Source organism: Equus asinus, chromosome 1 (genome assembly GCF_041296235.1).
Source record: "Equus asinus isolate D_3611 breed Donkey chromosome 1, EquAss-T2T_v2, whole genome shotgun sequence".
In the NCBI taxonomy this organism is placed as follows: Eukaryota; Metazoa; Chordata; class Mammalia; order Perissodactyla; family Equidae; genus Equus; species Equus asinus.
Genome location: NC_091790.1, coordinates 134,687,680 through 134,711,434, shown reverse-complemented (window position 1 = coordinate 134,711,434; position 23,755 = coordinate 134,687,680). Strand labels below are relative to the sequence as shown.

Genomic DNA, 23,755 nt, shown 5'->3' with positions numbered 1-23,755 from the left:
AGCCTGCAAACACTTTCATGGTACGACTCAGTCTGGCTCAAAAAGACATCCTTGGAACTTCAGAGTATTTCGTACAAGAACAAAGGGTGCTTGGGTTCAGTGTGCAACACGAGTCATTTTACCACACAAATTCCCTTCTTTTGTGCTGGCAAGAGGGGATACTTTGAGCCCTCTGGGTTTAGAAGATCTTCAAACAGACAATAGTGTGCAAACAACCCTCAAGAACGTAACTTCACTACAACAACCTCAAGGCTGAGACCAAGGCTTTGAGAAAGGCCCCTTCAGCAGATTCCCTTCTGCTCTTCACCCCAAACAAAGCCTGCCTGACAACACTGAAATCTCCTTCTTTCTTTGGATTAAACCCCCTTTGCAGGAAAAGTATGCAAATGCTAGACGTGGCTGCCTCGTCTGAAGCTACTCTCAGCCTGCTATCTTTACTGTCTGGCTTGCCGGGCAGACCCTCTACTGCCTGACATGGAGACCAGCCTTCCAATTCAACATCTTTCACAGCTCTGACAGTCAGCTCCCTGGGCCTGCCACTGTCTCTAAAAGAGTCTCATTTAGTCATAATTAACTATTCCCTGCGTATTTCCTAAGGTATGGTAATTGTGCTAAAAGCCAACAAGTGAAGCATTCATTCTCCTTCTCATTTAAATCCTGTTTTTCTTTCCCTCAGCAGTCTTCCTCCCTCTGCCTTCTTTTCACCTCACACAGCCTTCCCCTGCCCCACTTCCCCCAACACATACACATTTTTTTTTTGCTCCTCCCTGGTAACATTTCAAGTAAAGACATGGAATGAAGGTGGACATTGGAAACTACAGGAAAACAGACAGTTCAAAAAACAAAGCTTATTGAATAGTGAAGTATCGCATGGAAAGTCACAAAGAAAATGAAAGAATTAAAACTGAAACGAACTGTTTTTGTTGACACAGGTATATAATTATAACTATATATTTGAATATTATTCATGTAAAATGGCCACATAATAATCCGGTTTCGGGTCCCAAATATGTTTGTGTACACAGTATAAACATTCTACAAATTTACTTTTTAACATATGTATTTTCTTCTCAAAATTTTTTTCACTCTGTGTTACAAACAAAAGGTAGTGATTTTGTCTCACCAGCTTCTCCTCTTTATCCTTAAGCTGCAGACAAGACAGACAAGATCAAGAATCTTAATTTCTGACCTCTTGCAAACATTTCAGGTCCTGGCAAGTGGGCAGTGGGTCACTTAAGATTGTATTATGTTCTTGCAGGCAGACGAACACTACCATAATCAAGGAGATATTTTGGGGATGAGCTGAGGGATAAATTATTTACCTTGAAGACTTTCCATCAGCCATGAGCTGTTGAGCTATAGTTAAATGGATCAAACCAGAAATCAGTCATGGCTTTCTTGCAACATTCATCCTCTCAACCCAAAACAACACTATCAGTTAGTCTTGGCATAGGAAAGGAAATAATGTTCCATTAAAAAAGACTCGAAAATTGCCTTTTGAAAAATTTATTGGGATAAGCAGTAAGAGAAAAACCTGGGGTCCCAAATTCTTATTCTGATGTGATTACTTTAGCTCTTCCATTTGCTATTGGCTAAATTATGTTTCCCTGCTGTTCCTGCTGTTCCGTGCTGGACACTGCTATTCCTAGTGTTAATTTACTAGCATTTCTTAGGAGTAATAGAAAATACTTTAAATGTTAAATTATGAAACGCTGTGTGGTTGTAAATAAGTTTAGCTGGCTTGGTTTCTGAGTCTTCATCACACACCACTATCTACAGAGGAAAGTCTGGTAATGAGACAGCAGCAAAGAACTTGGACTCATCCAAGAGGGCTCTGAGGTTGGAATTATAGTGAGAACCTACCATGGGTACAAAACTGTCAATTAACTTTCTTAACTATCCAATAAAATTTGTAAAACCATTTATCTCTGCTAAACCAGGAATATACCAGTTTAATGTATTTCCTTTGTCATATTTTCTTACCTAAAAATTTTACAAGTACAAGAAGAATATTCTACTTTTTTCACACGATCACATGTATTTCTCCACTTTATCTGCCTTCATGACTATAATTTTTAAGACTGTTTAATATTTCATGTAGTTTGGCACACTATTCTACTTAACAATTTCATTTAAAAATATGTAAGTGATCTATTAAAAATAATTTATGTTTAATTTGTCTTATGTTAGGTGTTTTAACATTTTTCCTTTGCATTATCATCATCATCACCGAAAAAGCTATTGAGTTACTAAATATTAGGTAGTTTTAAGAGGTTGGTTAGACACAATTTAAGATCTTCAAATACTTAACAGTTTATTTGTATTTAGGCAAAAATGGGCATGAAAACTGGAATTAACTCTTATAGGAACTCAAAGTTCATAGACATCAGTATGAATTTATTCATGAAAACACTTTTGCACACCTACTGGATGCTGAGCACATTCCAAGTAAGACTACGAAAATACTAAATTCTTAAACATTTCTGTCAACTTCAAAATTGTCTTAAATTTTTATCCCTGGAAAAGTCACCTCACTTTTTAGTTTTCGCATTTCCCTCAAATAGTGTCAATGTATCTTAATAAATGAAATTCTACATATTCACGGAAGTTACATTAAGGGGTCATTATTCATTTTACAAAAAGATCTGTGTACAAAGAAGCCATATTCTTTCACGCAAAATAAAGAATTTATGCATAACTTTTCAAGAAACATGTTATGTACATGTTGAAAAAAGTATAATAAAGGAATCATACCCATAATAGATTCACGAAATTTCATGGCTGGAGGATGAATAGGTTTTCAGCCAAAGAGAAGGGTAAGTGTTGATATAGTTTTTAATATTCTAATATTGTTAGATACAAGTGTGAATGGAATTTTATACATTTTCTTTATTTTCAAAACAGCCTCTACCACAATAAGTGGTCTAAAGAAAAGAAAAAATAGCACATCTTCTTTCATGGTTGTGATATGACCCTAAAAGATCTTCCATCTTTAAGATGTTTTGATTCTCCTGTGAATGATCAGGAAGTCATATATATTTACCCAGGTGCAATCACATTAAAATCCAAACTCCTTAGCATGTCATTCCAGACCCTTCACAATCTACCTTCAAAATCCCTTTTTGGGCCCCACTCTCCTCATTCCCCATCCCCATGCCCTTAGCTTTACCACACCATCCCCTAGGATATCGCACTTTGTGACATGGCTTTGCTCTCAGTGTTTCCTCTGCTTGAAAACACTCTTCTCCTCCTCCACGCCCATGGAAAAATCTAATTCCTCCTTTTGCTCAAAATCTCTTCCTTTGTGAAACCTTCTCAATACTCTCCAGCAGAATTAATTTATACCTCATTTGTCCTCTCATGTAGTTTCATGCAAACTTCTACTGTAGACTTTATAATCTTGAAATTTAAGTGCTGGTATCTGTGACTCTAAATTGTGAGTCTCCTGAGGCTAGAAACTGTCTTATCCACTACTGCCGAGAACAGCACCAATATAATGGCTATAACCAAAAAACATTTGCTGAAAGAGCAGAAGATTGTGGTATGGTGAGTTAGCTGGATATTCACTAATTCAGTCAACATTTTAGAAATATTTAATAGGCATAAATTATATGCCATACTAGGAGATGGAGATAAAAAAGTGAAATGAGAATAAAACAGTAAACAAATTCCTCTATTCTGAGATCTAGATTCTCGTGGGGAAGACAGATAAATCATAGGGAACTTCAATACAGAAGATCTGAAACTCTGGCTTTGTTTCCAACATGTGTCAAATAACCATACATTTATTCATATTCACAAAATATATTTCACACTGTCAGACATCTTGTTAAATTCTCTCTCTGATCCTGAGTCAGAGGCTGGAACATTTCAAGATTCTTAACTTGGACACTGTACTCTCTGCTGGTCACTCCTCTCCTCCATTTTCAGGCAGGTTTGAGCCTTGAGAGTAATTTCTCTCTCTCTCTCTCTTCCGATTCTGACATCAGGTAGCCCTGTCCTCCACCCAATAACTTGTCTTGAATTCCTTCCATTTGATTGAGAACCTGTCCCAGACTTCTTGCTTCTCTGACTTCACTTTCTGGATATCACGTTGGCTTTAAAACCTCACCTGCCTTAACCTAGTGATCAAGGTCAGCATGACCAGTGATAAGTCATGCGGATATCATGTATTTCCTGACATGATGTGATGAGAAGAGCACTTGATCTTGGTGATATTCTTCCCTAAAAACCATAACCCCAGTCTAATCATGAGAAAACATCATGAGGGACTTTCCACCAAATACCTGAACAGTACTCTTCAAAAGCATCAAGGTCATGAAAAACTGGGGAAGACTGAGAAACTACCACAGACCAGAGGAGACCAAGGAGACACGACAATTAAATGCAATGTGGTATCCTGGAACAGATGGACATGAGTGTGAAAATAGATGACCTACAAATAAAGTTGTAGTTGAATTAATAGTATGGTACCTATGTTAATTTCTTAGATTGATAAATGTACCATGGTTATAAAGGTTGTTAATATTAGAAGCTGGGTGAAAGGTTTAGCTCTCTGTCCTAGCTTTACAACTCCTCTGTAAATCTAAACATATTTCAAAATAAAGAGTTAAAAAAAATACAAGCCTAATTTAATGGTTAATCATGCTGACTATTTCCCTTCAATTCTGAACCCCCAAATGCATCTAGATTTCCATGAGCTACCTCACAGTAGTTCATCTCCTGAAAGAGAATTTACGGAGTCTGATCAGGGCACTGTATTGAAAGTCCTCCTGAGTCTTATCAACAAGCTTTGTAAAATGGCCTGTTGATTTAGTGTCACATGGTCAGAGCCTCTCCACACAAGGTCAAACTTAGTACCTATAACACAGGGAAAGTCACATCCTTCAAACTCATATATAACAAAAGGCTTTTAAGAATTTGTCTACTAATCATCAAGGGCATAGAAATGGCACTCTATTGCAATTTTCAGATGGCATCTATGTAAACACAAGAATAGGGATTTTATCCATTATACCCCAGAAAAACTGAGATATTCAATTAGATGGATAGAAGTGGAATAATTTTATATAGCAAAAAAAAAAAAATTAAGTGAATAGCAATTTATTCAAGAGGAAAACATGTTGTCAACATAAGTACTATGTTAGGGTTTACACACAGCACTACTGATACAGAACAGCGGCTCTCACACTTTTTGGTCTTAAGGACCCTTTATATCCAAACATTATAGAGGACCCCCAAAGAGCTTTTGGTTTACATGGATTATGGCTATTGACATTTACCATATTTGAAATTAAAATTGATAATTTAAAATATTTATTTATTAATTCCTTAAAAAATCCATTACATGTTAACATAAAAACATTATTTTAATAAAAATAACTATATTTTCCAAGTAGAATTAGCAAGAGGAATGGCACTGCTTTACAATTATGCAAATATTTTTAATATGGGGCTGAAGGGAAGACGGCTGGATTCTCATGCCTGTTTCTGTATTCAATCTGTTCCATGATATGTCGTTTTGGTTGAAACAACTAAAGAAAATATGGCCTCTCACAGGTATGTGGTTGGAAAAGAAAGAATTTCAACAGCCCTTTCAGATGATTGTGGATATACATTCTTCTTTTATATTACAACAAAACTCAACGAGTGGTAGTTTCTTAAAGGTTAGTTGTACTGGGGAATCTGAAACTGTATCAATGAATTCTTTGTATTCTATTACTTTAAAATCTATTGGTTTATCTTACACTTTCAGTGAATGTTTTGTCCATGCAATGATTTTCTAAAAGTGTGTATTGGTCAGTTGGGAAATACTGATTCAATGCATTATACAGATCTTTCAAATGTTGACACATTTCACTATACAATATCAAAAAATCACATTTGCGTATATAAACATCTATCTCATTTGAAAAATGTTTATGGAACTGTCAGGCTCACCGTGGCAAACAAAATGTTCTATAGTTTCCCCAAATTCTAATTTTATATTAAAAGATTTAATTTTATCATCAGCAGCAAATACTGCCAGTTGTTTTCCTTAGGTGACAGATCCACTTTTTTTTTTGTTCATTTTTGAGAAAATGTCTGCCAAATATCCAAGTTTGAATAACCAGTTTCTCTGTCAGTTGTTCTTTCAGGTGAAAACATTTCAAGAAAAGAGCAGCTAGTTCAGCTTGCAACTCATACACCTACACCAGAGCTTTCCTTGAGACAACCACAGTCATTAGGTATATAGTGTAGATGATTTACGCAAACTTCCCATTTATTCACACAGACTATTAAAAAGACATTTAGTTACAGGGAGAGGTTTAATAAAATTATTAATTTTCACTTCTTCATCAAAAACATTATTAAGTAAAACTGGCTTTTAAAAACAATTATCATTGTATGGTGGTAAAGAAAACAATGCCTAGAAATACAGTTTGGAGCCACTGCCTTGATTCATTCTAAGGTCAGGAGTTTTATTTACCACTGCTTTTGCACCATTAGTGCAAATGTCAACACAGTGCAAAAGGCAAAGAACATCTTAGTGTTATTATGAAAACACTTTTTGACCCCATGTTGCCTCTTGGGGATCTCCAGAGAACATGACCACACTTTGAGAACTGCTGATATAGAGGACAATTACAAGGATGTCATTTCTTTTCTTTGGAACCTAGGGACCTTATCAGTAGAGAACCTACAAATCTAAAGGTGACAACAGGATTACTCAATCTATAGAGTTGTGGAAAGATTAAAAAAAGGGAATGATAAATATAAGAATGTCAATATGGGCCCGGCCCCATGGCCTAGCAGTTAAGTTTGGTATGCTCTGCTTCAGCAGCCCGGGTTCAGTTTCCAAGCACTGACCTATACCACTTGTCAGCAGCCATGTGGTGGCGGTGACTCTCATACAAAATAGAGGAAGACTGGCACAGATGTTAGCTCAGGGCAAATCTTCCTCAAGAAAAAAACGGAAAACTGGCAACAGATATTAGCTCAGGGCTAATCTTCCTCAGGGGGAAAAAAAAAAAAGAATGTCAATATGTACCAGAGATTATTTTATTTAAAGGAGAGGAGATTAATTGAGAAGAATGCCCAATAGTGGAGAGTCTATGAAGTCTGTGAATGCAGAGCTGACTTTGGAAGGCCAAGCTGAGGGCAGGGGATGGAGAAGAGGGTGGGCCATGAGACCACATGTGCACAAATGCCACCATTCACCTCTGGCTCTGTGTAGTCAGGCACCTTTGGCTTGCCTGTTTTGAGAGAGAAGGGCATCTTACTTAAAGCTAGTCTGAAGAGTGAGAAACCTACTTGTACACAATGAGACCCAATTCTCTTATTTTAAAAAAATTCTTTTTTAAAATGCTTTCTCTCAAAAATTTGATTCATTCATTTTTCTAATAAATCCATCAGTTGTTAACAAATTAAGTTACTGCAGAAGAATAAAAAAATCTTAACTTTAGACGAACCATTTAAAACAGTATTTTATAATTTTTCTTTTCAAAGGTCAGCTTCTGGACCACACAATAAAACTCTCAAGTGAGGGGATGGGTGGATTCCCACAGATGTTTAAATTTTCAGATTTGACAAAACTAACGCCGTATATCTTGACAGCTATATTCAGTAGCTTAATGCTAAGCTTTTTATGCTGAATACAGAACAGAATGAATTTTCCACCAGTGTTTTGACTAGGAGGTTTTAAGATTCCTATTCACTTAAGACAGCAGTCTGAGGCTGCTTGATAAAACAAGCATTGGCTATTTCATAACTGCCTCATAAAATGTCTCAATATTTAAGAGAAAAGAGAAACTTAAGGCAAAGACATTTTGAAAATATATGTTTTAACGAAAATCTAGATGCTAAGTAAACATCTTTCAGTGTTCAGCCAGAAAGACTTGCAGCTGTGGCATTTGTGACTTAAAATAACAAGACGAAGATCTCCATGTCAGAGATAAATGAGATCGTGAAAGTTTCTCATCAAAAGAAAATACATTTTCTGATGGAATTTATGTAGGAAAAGGCTTTACACTATAGCCTATTTAATACATTGTAAAAATACTGGAAGCTTTAATTTTGGAGTTTAATATGAGTCCTTTCCAGGCAATATTATTTTCTGTTTTGCCACTACATTCTCTTTTTACAAATTGCAGATTAAATTTTTCCTATAAGGACACCTTTTGAGTTTAATTTGCTTGGTAAATATGGCTGCTGTAAGTCGAGGACTTTATGGTAAAGAATCATATTCTACAGGAACTTATAATTAGGCAGGAATGAAATTAGAGAGCTTCCCCTTTAAAAAAAAGATTAAAATTTTAACATTATATCAAAATACAATACAGTCATATTCCAAAATACACGTCTATGTTTTCACACGGAATACATCTAAATCTCCCAAAGGGCAAACATTCTCCTCTCTAAACAAGATCGCAAGCGAATCGGGAACCCGGTTTGATTTGTGCAGCCTAGCTAACCACTGAAGGTAAACACCAGCCATGTTATAATTCAGTATGCAGCTGAGCTAGTCTTCCACACCAGCAGAGGAAAAAAATTCCTCCTATTTTCTAAAGTTGCCCATCTCTATCCATTTCTGTCGAATTGCCACAATTGCCCAGATAAAACATTTGAGAGTATGTCAGCTTTAATTAATGTAACATGACCTGATCATTTCCACAGTTAAGCATAAAGAAGTTTGCATTCTTTAAATCCAAAGCTCGACCTGGAGATTATGCTAAGTTGCTTCATTCACAGTCCACACTCCTCTGCTCATGTCAGAAGGACAGCATTTGTCCCCTCTAGTGATAAACAAATTATACATGAAATCAATTCCACTTCACAATCATTTTCTCTATTGGGTATTATCTTTCCTTCTCTGCTCCCTCCAGTTAAGCCAGCATCCTGTAACTTGCTAATGAGCTGGGGGCTTTCTGTTCCAGGTGGCACCCCCTGCCTCGAAGTCATGACATTTCCCATTTCGAATGCTGCTGGCATTTTTCGACAGCTCCTGCTAACTAGCCTTTTTGACCTGCACTAAGAGGAACTCATCTGATCGAATCCTCTAACCTGCCAATCATTCCAGCAAATGATCTTCACAGTCACTCCCAAGGCAGGAATGGAGGGGAAAAAAAGGAAATGCAGTGAGAGAATGAGGGAGTAGGCAAGCGGCTGCCTCTGCAGCTACCTAATGAGAATACTTTAAGTCTCGGAGGCAGCTGAAACACTGAAAAACTGGTGGGAAAATTAGGACACAACTGAATGCCTGGCTCTGTAATTACTGATTTCTTTCCATCCTGAGATCATTTTGAGAGCAACACCTCTGAGATGCGCCAGTTTCTAAAGAGCACAAGAACACCCTACCTTAGGTGGAGAAAATAGATTTATTCCTCTTGCCACTATCAATATGCAATTCTCATAATCCCACTCTGTCAAACAGCATCCTTTGCAGAATTAATTATGTGCTATAAGCTTGTTAAGTGTGCATCTGTAAACTAGGGATGATTATCACGTTTGCCACAGTGAAGAAAGGACTTCTTTTTTTTTTTTCCCAGGCATATTTTAAATGTTGCCACCATTTAAGGGTGTTGATTTTTACACATTTACATAAAAACAGGCAGGTGGAGGCTGGCATTGGGCTCAGGGAGGATTTAACACTGACAACAAAGGGTAATCTGGGCATTCTTAATTAATGGAGGTAAAATAATTTTTTCCTTTCAGATTTTTCTTGCCTGTGCACAGTTTATTTAGTGGATTCCTAGCCCTCACTACTTTAGAATTATTTTACTTTACTTTACTTTAGAAAGGAAGATCCAGTACATGGATCTTTGGCAATGGATCACAACTCTAAATATCTTAATGTGACGTAGATTTGTTGACCAAGGATTGATACAATATAATTACGTGTTATCATTACACTATTGTATGTAATAATGTAAAATAAATACTGTACATGATTTAACTGCACATGATAATCACACATCTTTCCCCATTTATAGTAATTAGGCCAATAGCCCCATTTACAGTAATTATTACATGTAATTGAGGGCATTTTACTAATTGCATTGAAAATGATAATCCAGAGCAATTAAAAATCCAAGGGCACTATACATAATGCAAGCTACATTAAAAGAATAGTGATAATTTAACAGGAAAAAATTCACCCAAGTATGGAAGTTAACAATATAGCATTTGATTCCATGCTTGGCATACATGGTAGTACTTACTATGAGATAAATTTCCATCAGTTTCTCTAACTTTTGTAGTGTTTTTGTTCTTGGCCTTGTGCATTATTTCCTTGGTGGAAAAGTAATCCTTTGACTGCTCTATGATGTTATCCTCACAGTTCTAGGACTGTTGAAAAATTATTCTATTTGGTTGTGTGATGTACAGAGTGTGTGTGTGTGTGTGTGTGTGTGTACAGATTGGTAGAGGAAGCAGCTATCCTAAATTCCAATAGAGACTTGGTAAATTATTCATTTGCACAACCAATTTGATGTTCTTAAAAGCTTTATTCATAGAAGCATCTCAGAGTATTGCAAACATTTTGTTAAATATACTTGTAATAATTTAGCTAAAATGTTGAACTTTGTTAGACTTGAAATACATTTGGGTTGTGGTTTTCATTATGTTTGCTATCTGTCTAGAATTTTAATGTGTCTGAGGACCTGAATCCCTGGCTTTTGTCCCGGGACCCCGGGTCTATCCCGCCCTGATCCTACTCCCTGTTGCTAGACAAAGCTCCCATGTGAGGAATATCTCAAGAGGAGTGATGAGCATCCAAGGGACAATGGGAATAGTTTTGAGCTTCTTTTTGCCTTCCCTTCTCGATACTGTCATTTAGACATTGTCCTCCATGCATTCAAATGTCATCCCAGACCATCAGCCCACTTCAACTCAAACAGCCTCCTTTTATGCTCAGACACTTCTTAGAGTATCCGCAGACCACAAAGACCGTCTAGTGGGACTCAGCTGCTATCCTGGTATTAATAATACAATACAGTGCACTTAGGGCATAGACGATTCCCTCTGTATCCCAAATTCATAAGAATCAACATTAAACGAAAGGGAAAAATAGAGCACCTGACCTGATTATAACTACTTGTTCTTTGTGACTGCTAACTTCGTAATAGTTTGGCCAAGCATTCTAATAGATATCTTGATTACGAGCCACATCACATCTTGTGCCCACTATTTATAAGAAAGCTTCACTCATATTATGCTGCTGGCTAAATAGTCCCTAAGAAATTAATTTAGGTTTTAAAAAGACAGAAGATGCAAGTTGCAGTGCTATCCCCACCACCCCTAATTTGAAAGCTCATCTGACCTGAAAACACTGAATCACAAAAATATAGGCAATTTTCCAGCATCCTTGGGCTGATGAACCAATTTGTGGAGCATCAAACCAGTTTCTTCTCTTTTAGGCATTTTGCTTTTAAAAACTCTCAGTCAGAGAAGGGAAAAGGAAAAGCAAGGGCAAAACATATTGTTTTTAATTAAAAAAAATTACTCTGAATTTTTTGTTTACCAGAAAAACACACTGAAATAGTTAAAAGTAAGGAAGCATCATGTGAGTAAAAACAATGTGTATGTGCATACATTTATGTGGGACAGAGAGAGAGAGAGGAAGAGAGGGAGACAATATGATAAAGCAAATGCAGTAAAATGCTAACATTTGGGGAAAGTGGTTCATGAAGGGCATCAGGAATTCTTTGTACTGTTCTTGCAACTTTTCTGTAAATCTCAAGTTATGTCAATATAAAAATTAAACACTTAAAAAATGCACTCTGGATGAAACATGATATATTTAACTTTACTTTCATGCTGCTTTGTGACAGTCCTACTACATAATCGGCAGACTAGAGAGTAAAGGCCTCGGAGTCCTTGCTAACCCTTTCACAGGGTTGGCGGTGGTGGTGCGTGGTACAGATCAGAAGTGACCCACAGAAAGGGAGGGCTGGAGAAGCAGAGAAGGGAGAGTGACAAGAGGAGAGACAAACTTCCCTAGCCTACTCTTTTGCATCAGAGTTTAGAGGAGAAAATAAACTTTCCAGGGTAGAGAGAAAGCAAAGGAAAAGCGGGTGGAGGTGGGGTGGGGAAATGAAACAACATTCCAGCCCCTTCTCAATCGGCTATTCATAATATGCATTATGCATGTGTGGTTCGAAGCACTGTCAATTTCCCGAATAAGATGTACTTGTAAATCTGCAGCAATGTAGGCATAATGACAAAAACCAGGGGTTCTTTCAGATAAAAACCTGCAAGGAACACTAGGCTTTCTTTCCCCCTCTACCTCTTATTTCCACAACTATTGTCATCAACTACATGAGACAACAGAGATAATAAAATTGCAGTTGTTTGATAGGAAACAAATTTGCAGTATCATGCAGAAAATAGTTTTTGTAGAAAAAATCAGAAACCTTCTTGCTACTGAAAGAAGGACCCAGCACTTGAATTTCTTACATAGTGATAAGTACTAACAGGTATTATCTCCTTTTGTGTCTGTAGTTGAGAAAATGCAACGTGTCTTAAAAAGACCTTTAGTCAATAGCCAAAAATACCACACAATGAGGATGTTGCCACTCCATTAAAACTGGAGTTTCCCTCTGTACTTGTCTAATTTTTTTCCTTGGCAGTGTACGGGCCAGGCAAAGTGCCTTCCATCTACACTACTGGCTTCATAGAAGCTTCTTCAGAGACTGGTAAGCCTAGAGCCATCTATGCAGGAGTTCCTTAAGAAATGGTTGACCACTAAGTTCACAGCTCAGCTGACTGGATCAGGGCTCAGCACCTGAGCTAGAACAGCCTACAGTCAGCCAACAGCTTCTACGGGGGTGACTGACTCAACAGCCCTCCTCAAAGCCTTGCTCTCTACTTCATGGTGATGGCTACACCAATCAGAGCTGCTCTCAAGGAGGTTTTGAATCTGAGAAAAAGAGCACAGCAATAGACTGCCTCAGAAACAGGGACAAAGAGATATGACACTAAGCAGTATTCCTGAATAAGCAGAAACAAGTCAGCAAAAGTTACGAGATGAAGAGAAGATGAAAGCAATGTTAGTCGATGCGGAGACAGAAAAAGTGAGCTGCCATAATGTCACAGCATGGAGGAGAGCAAGAGGTGGCTGTTTCTCCAGGAGTAGTTACCAGAGTTGAGGAGGCGGTTGAGATGGCAGACAAACTAAAGCTCTTGCTGGATTCTGAAGGATGCTCAGTCTTTGTGAGGCCTGCCCATGCAGCTAATTAGACTGTTCAACCTGGTCTTCCTTACTTCCCTGAGGAGCGATCTCAACAAATACCACTGTTAACTGAAGAAACCTGTGTCATCCCTGAAAGGTCTGAATGCCCGCTTTCTCCTGGTCTCTCCTGTTCCTGTGGGCACAGCTCCTTCTTTCATTCTCAGTGATCTGTCTCCATCCCTCTCACTTTGCAACATGCCTCCTTCCTTACCTGAGCATTTCTTTTCCTCACACATTTTGAGCTTCTCTTAAGTGACGATAATTTAGAACTGAAACATATTTTTACCGGTTGAATTCAGTTTAATTTTCCTCATTGCTCTTTTAAAAGGCAGGTAGGGGAAATACTCTTCACCAGGGCTGTCCCGTAGAATGTTCTGTGATACTGGAAATGTTCTGTATCTGTCCTGTCCAATACGGTGGCCATGAGTCATGTGTCGCTATGGAGCACTTGAAACGTGATAGTGCTACCAAGGAAACAAAACTAATTAAATTAGATTAATTAAAATTAAAGTAGCCACACAAGGCTAGTGGTTACTGTGCTGGACAGTACAACTCTACACTATTCTTTGTTTAAAAAAAAGGGAAGGAAAGGGAAAGGATTATTTCCTAGTTTGTCTTTATGCAGTCCTGACCCAAATCAGTTGATTATTTTACTTTATAAATATAGAATTCTTGAATACTTACTGAAGACTTCATTATAGATGGTTAAAAGGCCACCTGCACCAACTTCCTCTGGGGTTCTTAAAAATCCAGGTTCCTGGGGCCCATGACTCCCAAGGGGTTTTGGCACCCCAGGGTGTGCAAACACGCTCTACTGAACGTGCAGATGGTAATGCCAGAGAGCATTAAGCACAAAGCATTATATTTCATCCGGAATTTGGTGTTTTAAAAAGTCTTTATCTTATTTAATTAAAATTTCTTGAGCAATTTATGCATTCTACTCTGTTTACCTGGCAGCCTACTTTTAGGAAATTATTGCTTGATGACTGAGCCAGGCAGAGAGAGTCTAACACATTGTTTTCATTGTCTTATAACAATTAAATAATGTTGATTAACAAAGATAATATGCTGAAAGGCAAGGACAGGGTCACCAAAATATACATGCGGTTAACTTCCTGCACTTTAACCAAATAAAATTTTTTTCATGTAGCAGACAGACTCTTGTATATTTATTATAAACTTAATAGGGTCTGAAGACTGATTCATTGAAAAAAGAGCTTCCATAATGAGTATATACTATTTCAGAAAAATTATAAAACATCTACCTAAACGATTAGAGGCCATTCTTATTCCTCATATTCAGCAAAAGGAGAAGGGGACAGAGCAACCGTGCCCTTCCTGTCTCCGTTCAGAATGACTGAAAAGTTGAGCTCAACACAGGGATGTGTTTGGATCACTGTGCGTAAACATAAGTATGGCTAATGGACGTGTATTCAATACAGCTTCTGGTCTTTTCCTTGGGGAGAATTTCTATGCCCATTTAAGGCTCTCTCAGATTTTAAGAGGTTCTAACCATTCAATGCTGATAAAATGAGTGGGGACAATCTATGAAATCTTAGGTCTATTACTATCTTTAGAGGATAACAAAATGTAGACAGCATAGTATTTTGATCATTCACCGGCACCTACCCCATTTTTCACCTAGGTAGGTGTGTGCGGTTTTCTTTTTGTCTAATTTGGTTACAGGACTCTAAAACCAAAATTGCTTTCTGCAGCAAAGAAAAGTGCTTCTCATTAGCTTTTCCACTAAGACCAGTTTATGCAAATCCAGTATTATTAACTCAACAATGAAGTGACCTTAGAATGCAAGTATAGAAAGAATTTGGCATTGAGGGACTGGAGAAACATTAGGACTTGAAACACTCCTGTCTACTCAGTCCTCTATCATTTCAAAAACAAGAGCGATCCATTTTCCACATTTACCTCTGTGACTGCCCAGAGAGAGGTGGCTGAAGCGCTAGATTACAATCCTAGCCTCTTTGAGCCCCCAACCTCTCCCCGCTCCCTCTCCTTCTCAATCTCTGGGCTTTACAAAGAATTGGGACATTTGAGGAAAATTTAAGATGCCACAGCCTTCTCTAAACAATTAATTAATTCATCAACAACAAAATCAAACTCTAGGGAATGACATGTTTTTCTCAATGAATACCCGTAATTATGTAGATGTTTTGCTTTTTGTCTACAATTTGATATTCAGCTACTGGTCAGAAAAAGGTCATTGCACAGGATGTATCAGACTAATACACAGGCTATGTTATTTGATCTCTAAGGTAGTCCTATTTGATTAAAACTAAAAACCCACAAAGGTGAGAAATTAAAATGATTTCTTTTTCTGCTGACAGAAAACTCTTAGAATTCAGCTTCCCTGCAGGTTTTCTGAGAAAAGAAAAATTTAGCTGTTTCCTCAATGTAACGTTCACTCAAGCCGAGGTATTTGAATTTTGCAAGAAAACAACAATAACATTAAAGCTTTAAAAGTTGATGAGAAAAAGACAAAACTCATAGAGAAAATATTTGTATTATTATCAAATAATTCTTAAGGAAGTGCCATGCAGGTATAACCTTAAATTGGTTTTAAAAATATACTGAAAAGAAAATACATTTTTGTAAAGGCTTTCAAATACTGATTGATGATTGTAATTTTGAGTGCCTTTAAAAATCTCGTGTCAATAGTAATTTTTGAGACCTCATGGGCAATGCTTCTGACCAGTGAGCTTGATTTCATTTTACAAGGAGAAACTGATCTGAAACACATTCTAGCTGCTTTGACTGGCCAGGCGCAGGTCAAAGAGCCAAGAAGAAAGGACACAGACAGCCCTGTGATTGAAATTCAGGCTTGCTTGTGTGCATCCGTGTACGAGGGAGCAGCACAAATAAAGTCCACTTTTTGTTTTGTTCTACAGAATTGGCTGAGGGATTTATAAAGCCAGGGGCCATCATTATGGTAATGTAGGTTAAATAATTTTAAAAGCATATGCTGCAACTCTCATGAATTAAAACCATTCTCAGAACCAGGATGTAACTGGTCAGAAGCTTGGCCCCACTCTTTGTCTGACCAACTGAAGTTCAGAACGGAAGTACAAACGCTACTGGGTGAGTGAGGTTGTGCTTCCACGTAACTTTTATCCAATAGGGAGAAATAACCTGAAAAATGAAGAATCTTACTCTCACGTATCATGTGGCAAGTCTATTAGTAACATTTCCGGACTGGCATTTACACACCATCTTTCATCTGGGAATCTTTTATCTCCAAATCATTCATAAATCACCACCATACTCCTGAGAGGCCAAAACTGGGCCCCACATTGAGCGTATGCAAAAACTGAGTCCAAAAATAGCTCAAAGTATTGGCAAATCACAAGACAAAGTAGACAGTTTAATCTGCTCTCTTTGCCATGCTGACAACTCAGCCTGTTAGCATACTTCACGTTAGGAGAGAGAGAGAGGAAGAGGAGCTCCTACACTGCTGAACGCATCCTCGGATTCACTTGAACAATGAAGGATTGAACATCCACATGAGAAAGGAAAAAATATGGGCTAGCAAATAAAAAGGCTTGCCCACACAAACGTTTGTTCTTCATTTGCTTCAGAGTTATGTTACATTAAACAAAAAGAGAGATATATATAGGCACAAAATTCCAAAAAACCCAGACATTCATCTGGCAATAAAGACGTAGCCTTTTCAGAAGTTACTGTCTTACACTTGTTTCTGTGAAGCATGTGCGACGAGTGGGACAGGCTGACATGCCTGCAGATTGCCTTGTTTAGATTATGCTTCCTATGTGCAGAATAGTAGAGGTCAAAGAATCGAATAGGAAAAAAAGAAAAGCTTCACCATGACAAGGTCTGTACTAGGGGCAGGCAGGAATCAGAAATGGGTGAAGGGGCCCACACGGCAGCTGAGCTAAACTAGGGGGCACATGTCTGTTCCAAGGGAGGCAGCCACAGGTCAGCCACACACACAAACTTCTGGCAGGGACATGAGAGCAGTATTGCCAGAGTTGCTGATTTTTCAAGAAAAGCCAGAAATCCAGACTTTGTGTAATATGTCCCCATTTTAAAATGAGAACAACTAATTAGAAAAATTTGGGGAGCCAAACAAAGAAGGTCTGTGGCTTAGATACAGCCCAAGGTTAACCTTTTTCTAACCTCAGTGAAGAATGTATAAGCAGTTAAAATAATTTGCTTATGACTAAAATGGTTTACTTATGACTATATAAATAAAATATAATTTTGGTTAGAATCCAGTAGGTGCCTGAAAATACAGAAACGACTGACTGTTCTCTGCCTCAGCAGATCTGAGATGACTGCCATAATGAACACAAGAGGTTCATAAGATACTGATGAAAAAAATGAATCTGAAATATTTCATTTAAAAGATCTACTCGATATTACTTTCCAAGTAAAGTAGGCCATCTTACCTGTGCTCTCTTGAGAATGCTGTGCTCATCAGTGTTTGCTATTTGATAGACTTTTGCCATAAGTATTGTTTTTCCCAAAGGCCCGCATGCTTTCTCCAGCTTCTGGTTGCAATCTTACATTTGGGACAGTAAAAATAGAAGACACTGCGGAAAGAATGAAAAGTTTTCACTTACTTATATATTTATAGATGTATTTACAATCTTCTCTTTTTAAAAATGGATACTGAGATGTAATTCTGGATGTGCAGCACATGGAACATCATAGTATATGTTGGTGGTCACAGCCACACACACCTTTACACAGATTTAGACACATGTATGACAGGATAGCCTGCCTTCCCCTCAGAACCACAGCTCAGTTGACCTTTCCTATTTCTCTGATCTAGAACAATTAACTGGGATTTGGAAACAACATATTTTGCCCTTTCTTCACGCCATTCTTTCATTCATTCAGCGGAGAAATATTTATTGAATCCCACATTGTTCTAGGCTTTTCGGAATCCTACAGTATATAAATCACAACAAAAAGAAATTCCTATTTTTGTAGATTCCATCTGGGGAGACAGATGATAAACAATCAAACAAATATATCAACTAGTAGTAAGTGTTATGAAGAAAAATAAAGCAAGGCAAAGTAATTGGAAGTGCTGGGGTGGAAGTAGGTCAGTGAAGTCTTCCCTAATAAAGTACATTTGAGCAAAGATCCAAAGGAGGTGAGAGGGCAGGCCATGCAAATTCCTAGAGGAAGAGCAAGTACAAACTGTAGAAAGATGAAACAGCAAGAGCTCAACTCTAAGGAGCAAGAAAAGAAGCAGACAAAACAGTTAGGAGGCTATTGTAAAAATACAGGTGAAAGAAGATGGTGAGTGACTTGGGGCAGGGTGATAGCAGTGGAGAAGGGAGAAGTGGTGTGATTCTTGATATATTTTAAAGGCAGTCCCAACAGGGTCTATGGAAGAATTGGGTTTGGGTGGGACAAAAGAAGAGGAGTCAAGGACAACTTCCATCAACTGGAAGAAGGATGTTTCCCTTTATTGAAAAGAGGAAGACTTCAGAAGGAGTAAGTCTGGGGGAAAAGATCAGGAATTCAGTTTTGGTAATATTAAGTTTGAGATGCCTACTAGACAGCTAAATGGAGATGTGGAGTAGTCAATTGGATATGCATGTCTGGAGTCAGGGAAGATGAGACTGAAGATAGAAATCTGGAAGTTGTCAGTGTATAGATGATATTTATATCATGAGATTGGATGAGATCATGTAGGCTCTAGGGAGTGTACCCAGATAGAAAGATCCGAGGATTAAGCCCCAGGGCACTCTAACAGTGGGAGGTCTGAAGAATGAGGAGAAATCCTCAAAGGAGTCTGAAAAGGAGAGCTTAGGGAGGCTAAAGGAAAGCCATGAGAGAGTCCTGTCTTGGAATCCAAGTGAAGGAAATGTTTCTAGGAGGAAATGGTGGTCACCTGTGTTGAATTCTGCTGATGAATCAAGCTAAGGGCTGGGAAAAGACCAACGGAGAGAGACTTTGAAAACAGCAATTCTGGAGCCTTGGGCACAAATGCCTGGTTCAAAAGGATTCACAAGAGAATGCAAGTCTAGGAAGTAGAAGCAGCAGATAGATTTGAACTAGGTGTGTTTGTTTTACTTTTAAAAAGATGGCATGGAGCTACATTAATGGCACAATGTTGTTTTAGGATAACATATAGAACACATATAGCAATAAGTAGGAAAACCTACAAACGTCAGAGCTGGAAAGGTCCTTAGGGATCCCTGTGTCTCTAACTGAGAAATCAGAAGCCCACAGAGACTGAGGCACTTGTCCAAGGTTGGCCAGCTAGTTAGCAGAGCGGAAGTGAGCATCCAGGTGGTATGATTCCCAGTTCAGTGCTCTTCACACTGCAACAATTTGTTGGCCTTCTTTCACTGTAGATTTGAGTTTTGTGAATTAGCAAATGAATGTAATAAAATCAAGGACTCTGCGCTATGAAGTGTATTTTGTTCGTTTACTTTGACAAGGGTAGTTCAGCTTCAATAATTTATGTAACTTGATAGTATACACAGGAGAATGCCCTGTGGTGTATTTGGGAAAAGTAATGAATTTCTTCTACATCAGCCCTCCATTTACTTCCCTGCAATTAAATCTTTGTGAAGAAGTGGGGCAAGGCTGTTGGGGTTTCGGGATAGGAGAAGAATGACTGGGTGCCACCAGAATTAGCCAGCTTTAACTGCCAGATCCCCAAGTAACTGTACCATTATTCCTGCTTGATGAATTTATAATTCCTGCTTCAGTGACACATTAACACGTTACTTCTAAATTTTGGTATTACGTAAACTGGTGAGGTTTTAAGGAATAGTACAATAAAGAAAGATATTATATTGTTATATGTTCTTCCAAAGCAAAGAAGAGTCTGGCACAAGTGTGCACCTTCATGTTTATACTAATCCACTGAATGTGTACAGTACTCTGTGTAACCAAGCCTCTGATAACACTTGATGCTCTTCTTGCAGGGTCTGATATATTAAAGTAGGCCAAGAAGGCTCCAGGCCACTTTGAACTTATTCTTGTTCCAATCTTCTCCTTTTAACCTGGTTCTGCTTTATGCTTGCATAAGTATTTTCCTTTTGTGGGTATTCTTTTTAAAAATACTATGAGCTATCTTTAAAAAAGTGAGTGCCAAGGATTGATTTGTGTCCCTCCCAAATTCCTATGTTGACGCCTTTAACCCTAACGTGATGGTATTTGAAGATGGGGCCTTTGGGTAGTAATTAGGGTTAGATGAGGTCATGAGAGTGGGGCCCTCATGATGAGATTAGTGGCTTTTTTTTTCTTTCTGCTTTTTCCTCCTCAAATCCCCCCAGAATATGGTTGTATATTTTAGTTGTGGGTCCTTGTAGTTGTAGTACATGGGACACAGCCTCAAGCCTCAATGCGGCCTGATGAGTGGTGCCATGTTTGCGTCCAGGATCCGAACCAGAGAAACCCTGGGCCGCCGTAGCAGAGTGCGTCAACTTAACCACTCGGCCACGGGGCCGGCCCCAGAGATTAGTGGCTTTATTAGAAGAAGAAGAGAGAGGGAAATCGCTCTTTCTGCCATGTGAGGTTACAGCAAGGTGCCTGTCTGTAGTCAGGAAGAGGCTCTCACCAGGAACCACTTTTGCTGACTCTCTGATCTTGGACATCCCAGCCTCCAGAACTGTGAGAAATAAATGTTAGTTGTTTAAGCCCCTCCAGTCATGGTAGTTTGTAATAGCAACCTGGCTGACTAACACAATGAGCTTCCTGGAATTGATGACTCCAAACCACAACCTGGTTGCCAAGACAATCCATTTATTGCTTCTGCAACACTTCTTGCCAACACTTCTGGACCTCCTTCCAAATCCCCTTGGAAAGGAAGCACGTGAGGCTATTGCTGCTGCTGCCATTTGCCAGGTGGTGAACTTTTACAAGACTCCATAATAATGTAAAATTTAATTTTAAGAATTTCTAAATATAGTTTGCAGAGTATTAACCTAGATAACAGTCACCCAAACCAGTCATTTCACCTAAAAGAACTAGTTCCCAAAGTCTAGGAATTCTTTGTTTTATAAACATGTTTACAAGGACTACCACGTTGTTCTAAATGGAAATGACTGTAGTATTTAATACTGCGATTGTCCTTTCTAGTGACTGGATTTATGCTTCATAATGATTATCTACTAGACACAGAAATAGCATTTCTGTAACTCAAAATTGTTACCGGAGGCATTTAGCAGAATCTTGCTTTAAAAATATAATGATTTTTCATCTTTATTCTGCCCCCTTCAAAAGGTTTCACTGCTCCTGATGTTTAACGTTATGCAAAGACGTGTTTCTGCCAATGAATATCGCCTTATGGTTATGCTTCTGCAAATAGCCTGCTGTGAGCTGATAAAGGGATTAATGCAGCCAAAATTCTTAATCTGTGAAATTACAAATTAAATTCTCATATTAAAAATACCACCCTGAGGTATTTTTTGTGGTTTTAATTCCCCTCTGGTGTTCTGCATACATTGTGCTTGTTAATGACGGGGACAAGTCTGTCTCCGTTGGCAGCCTGCTGCTGAGTGATAATGTGTAGGCATTTACTTCCTGATAGAAACTGGATTTAACCACTGGCTGATAAACTAAGTGGCAAGTGGGTAATAAGTCCATATTAACAGAAAAGTACTACTACAGAATTCAGAATTCATAGACCATCAAAATCCTGGCTTAAACTCAATCATTGAGTCAGATGGGATTGAGATGTCACCAAGGAGGAGTGATACCAAGTTACAAGTTCTACTAAATGGGAAAACAAACCATATTCTGGATTTTGATGAGCCATAAACGAGCGAGCCTATTTGCATCATTTTTTTTCAGTATGGGAAGATGTGTCACCAATTCATTATTTTGCCATAGGGATTTCATCTTTAATTTTTCTTTTTTTTAATGGGGATAGCTGTTGTAATGGTCAATGGGTAGATTTTTAGAAAGGAAGTAGGGCAGAATATAGAATAAATATGGACTGGAAATATATGAAATGTTAAAGAAGATTTACTAAGCATAGGAGAAATGGATTAATATATCTGTATTAATAGATTAATAGTAATAGATTAACATATCTATATAATATATTAAAATAGGTATTATATTAATATATCTAGGGTTAAAAAAAGTAATTAGAATTTAAATGTGGGATATCAAAAAAGGTTTAGGTTAGGAATACCCAAGAAGAGTTGCTTCTTAGTTCCAAAATAAAGTGTTATCGTTGTCAAGGAGAACCCAATATTACAATGTGGGGGAAAATCTAAAGTCTAAGAGATAAAAGAAATAACTTTATGTATATTTATGGTGAGTGATATATACCCAGGATTAGTAAATTGTAAATGCCTATGCATATATGCAGTATATTAATTTTTAAGGCAATCAGAAAAGAGTAGGAGAAGAAATATCTCTAATTGGCATTTGGAAAGATCTATCACCATTGAACAAAAATGTTCTTACTGTGATAGTGTTTTGCAAAATTTCACGAGAATTCTGTTTCACACTTTGGAAGAAAGATGAGATCCTCCCAGCCATAAATCCTCCCCAAAATATTTAAAATGTAATTGAAAAAGGCTGTGTAAATATGAACACTTCTGTAAAAACAAAACAAAAACCCACCCAGGAATGTGTTTTGTTTTAAAAGATCCAGAGAAGAGCTGTCTGCATGAGCAGCAAGAGCATTTGTAGTTAAAATGAATTATATGTCTTTAGTTCTTACACGTCAATTCAGTGCATTAGCCAACTGCCAACTCTGTTCGTCAGCTCACTGCATGGCAACCCTTTTTAAGGTTATTGTTACAACCAAGATGGTCTCTGAGAATCAAACAGAAATAAATCATTTCTCTTCTGTGTACTGCAGCCAGTTAAAAAGTACTGTATGCATAAAGCACTAAGTATGTAAATCATATTTTCCTTTTCCTTTCTGACTGCTCAGATCATTTTTTTGGACACACACATAATCAAATACAAAGACATGCAGCTGCAGACTGCAGAGCAGAGATAGCAAAAAAGGAATCCATTTTCTTCCTGTGTCTGGTAAGCTAGCAATTGAATGGCAAGATTCCACCAAATATACACACACACAACCCTCCTTCCCTCATTCTCTCCCTCTCCCTCGCTCTCTCTCTCTCGACACACACACAAACATATGGATACATGTAATGCATACACAAACATACATACTCTTACATATGCACAGATAAACATAAGAACGTCTCTCCATGTAAGTTACACATAGAAGCTGAAATGATGTCTTTGCTTTGATTGGATGTTGTGGATGTGTCATACTCACTATCAGTCAGTTCCCATAGCCGTGGGGGCAGGTCACTAAAATAATCGTGGCTCAAGGCGGCCTGTGCCGATAGTCTGTTCTTTGGGGAACATTGTAGGAGCTTGGAGGCCAGATCCTCTGCATGATTCACGTAGCTGAGCCTAAAAACACAAGCAAAAAAGAGAGAAATCAGACCAAACAAGAAAATCCACTAAACAAGCCATAAGGCTCGCCTAATTCTTCTGGACTTATTTATTCCCAGCAAAGAAAACAAGTTAAATTACCTGTGGGAAATAAACAAAAGCAGAATTCAG

The 23,755-nt window shown here is 38.0% G+C and overlaps 1 protein-coding gene across 7 annotated transcripts in view; it reads right to left on the bottom strand.

The window, feature by feature from the left end:
* CDK14 (cyclin dependent kinase 14) overlaps positions 1-23,755 on the bottom strand; it is a 550,632-nt gene that overhangs the window by 61,275 nt on the left and 465,602 nt on the right. For all 7 annotated transcript variants that reach the window (XM_014842923.3, XM_070508163.1, XM_070508157.1 and 4 more), the window contains 2 exons: positions 23,463-23,602; positions 17,632-17,775 (listed from right to left, as the gene is read on the bottom strand). In XM_014842923.3, the coding sequence (XP_014698409.1) occupies positions 17,660-17,775; positions 23,463-23,602 (256 nt within the window). In that variant the 3' untranslated portion in view covers positions 17,632-17,659. The remainder of the gene's footprint in view (positions 1-17,631; positions 17,776-23,462; positions 23,603-23,755) is intronic.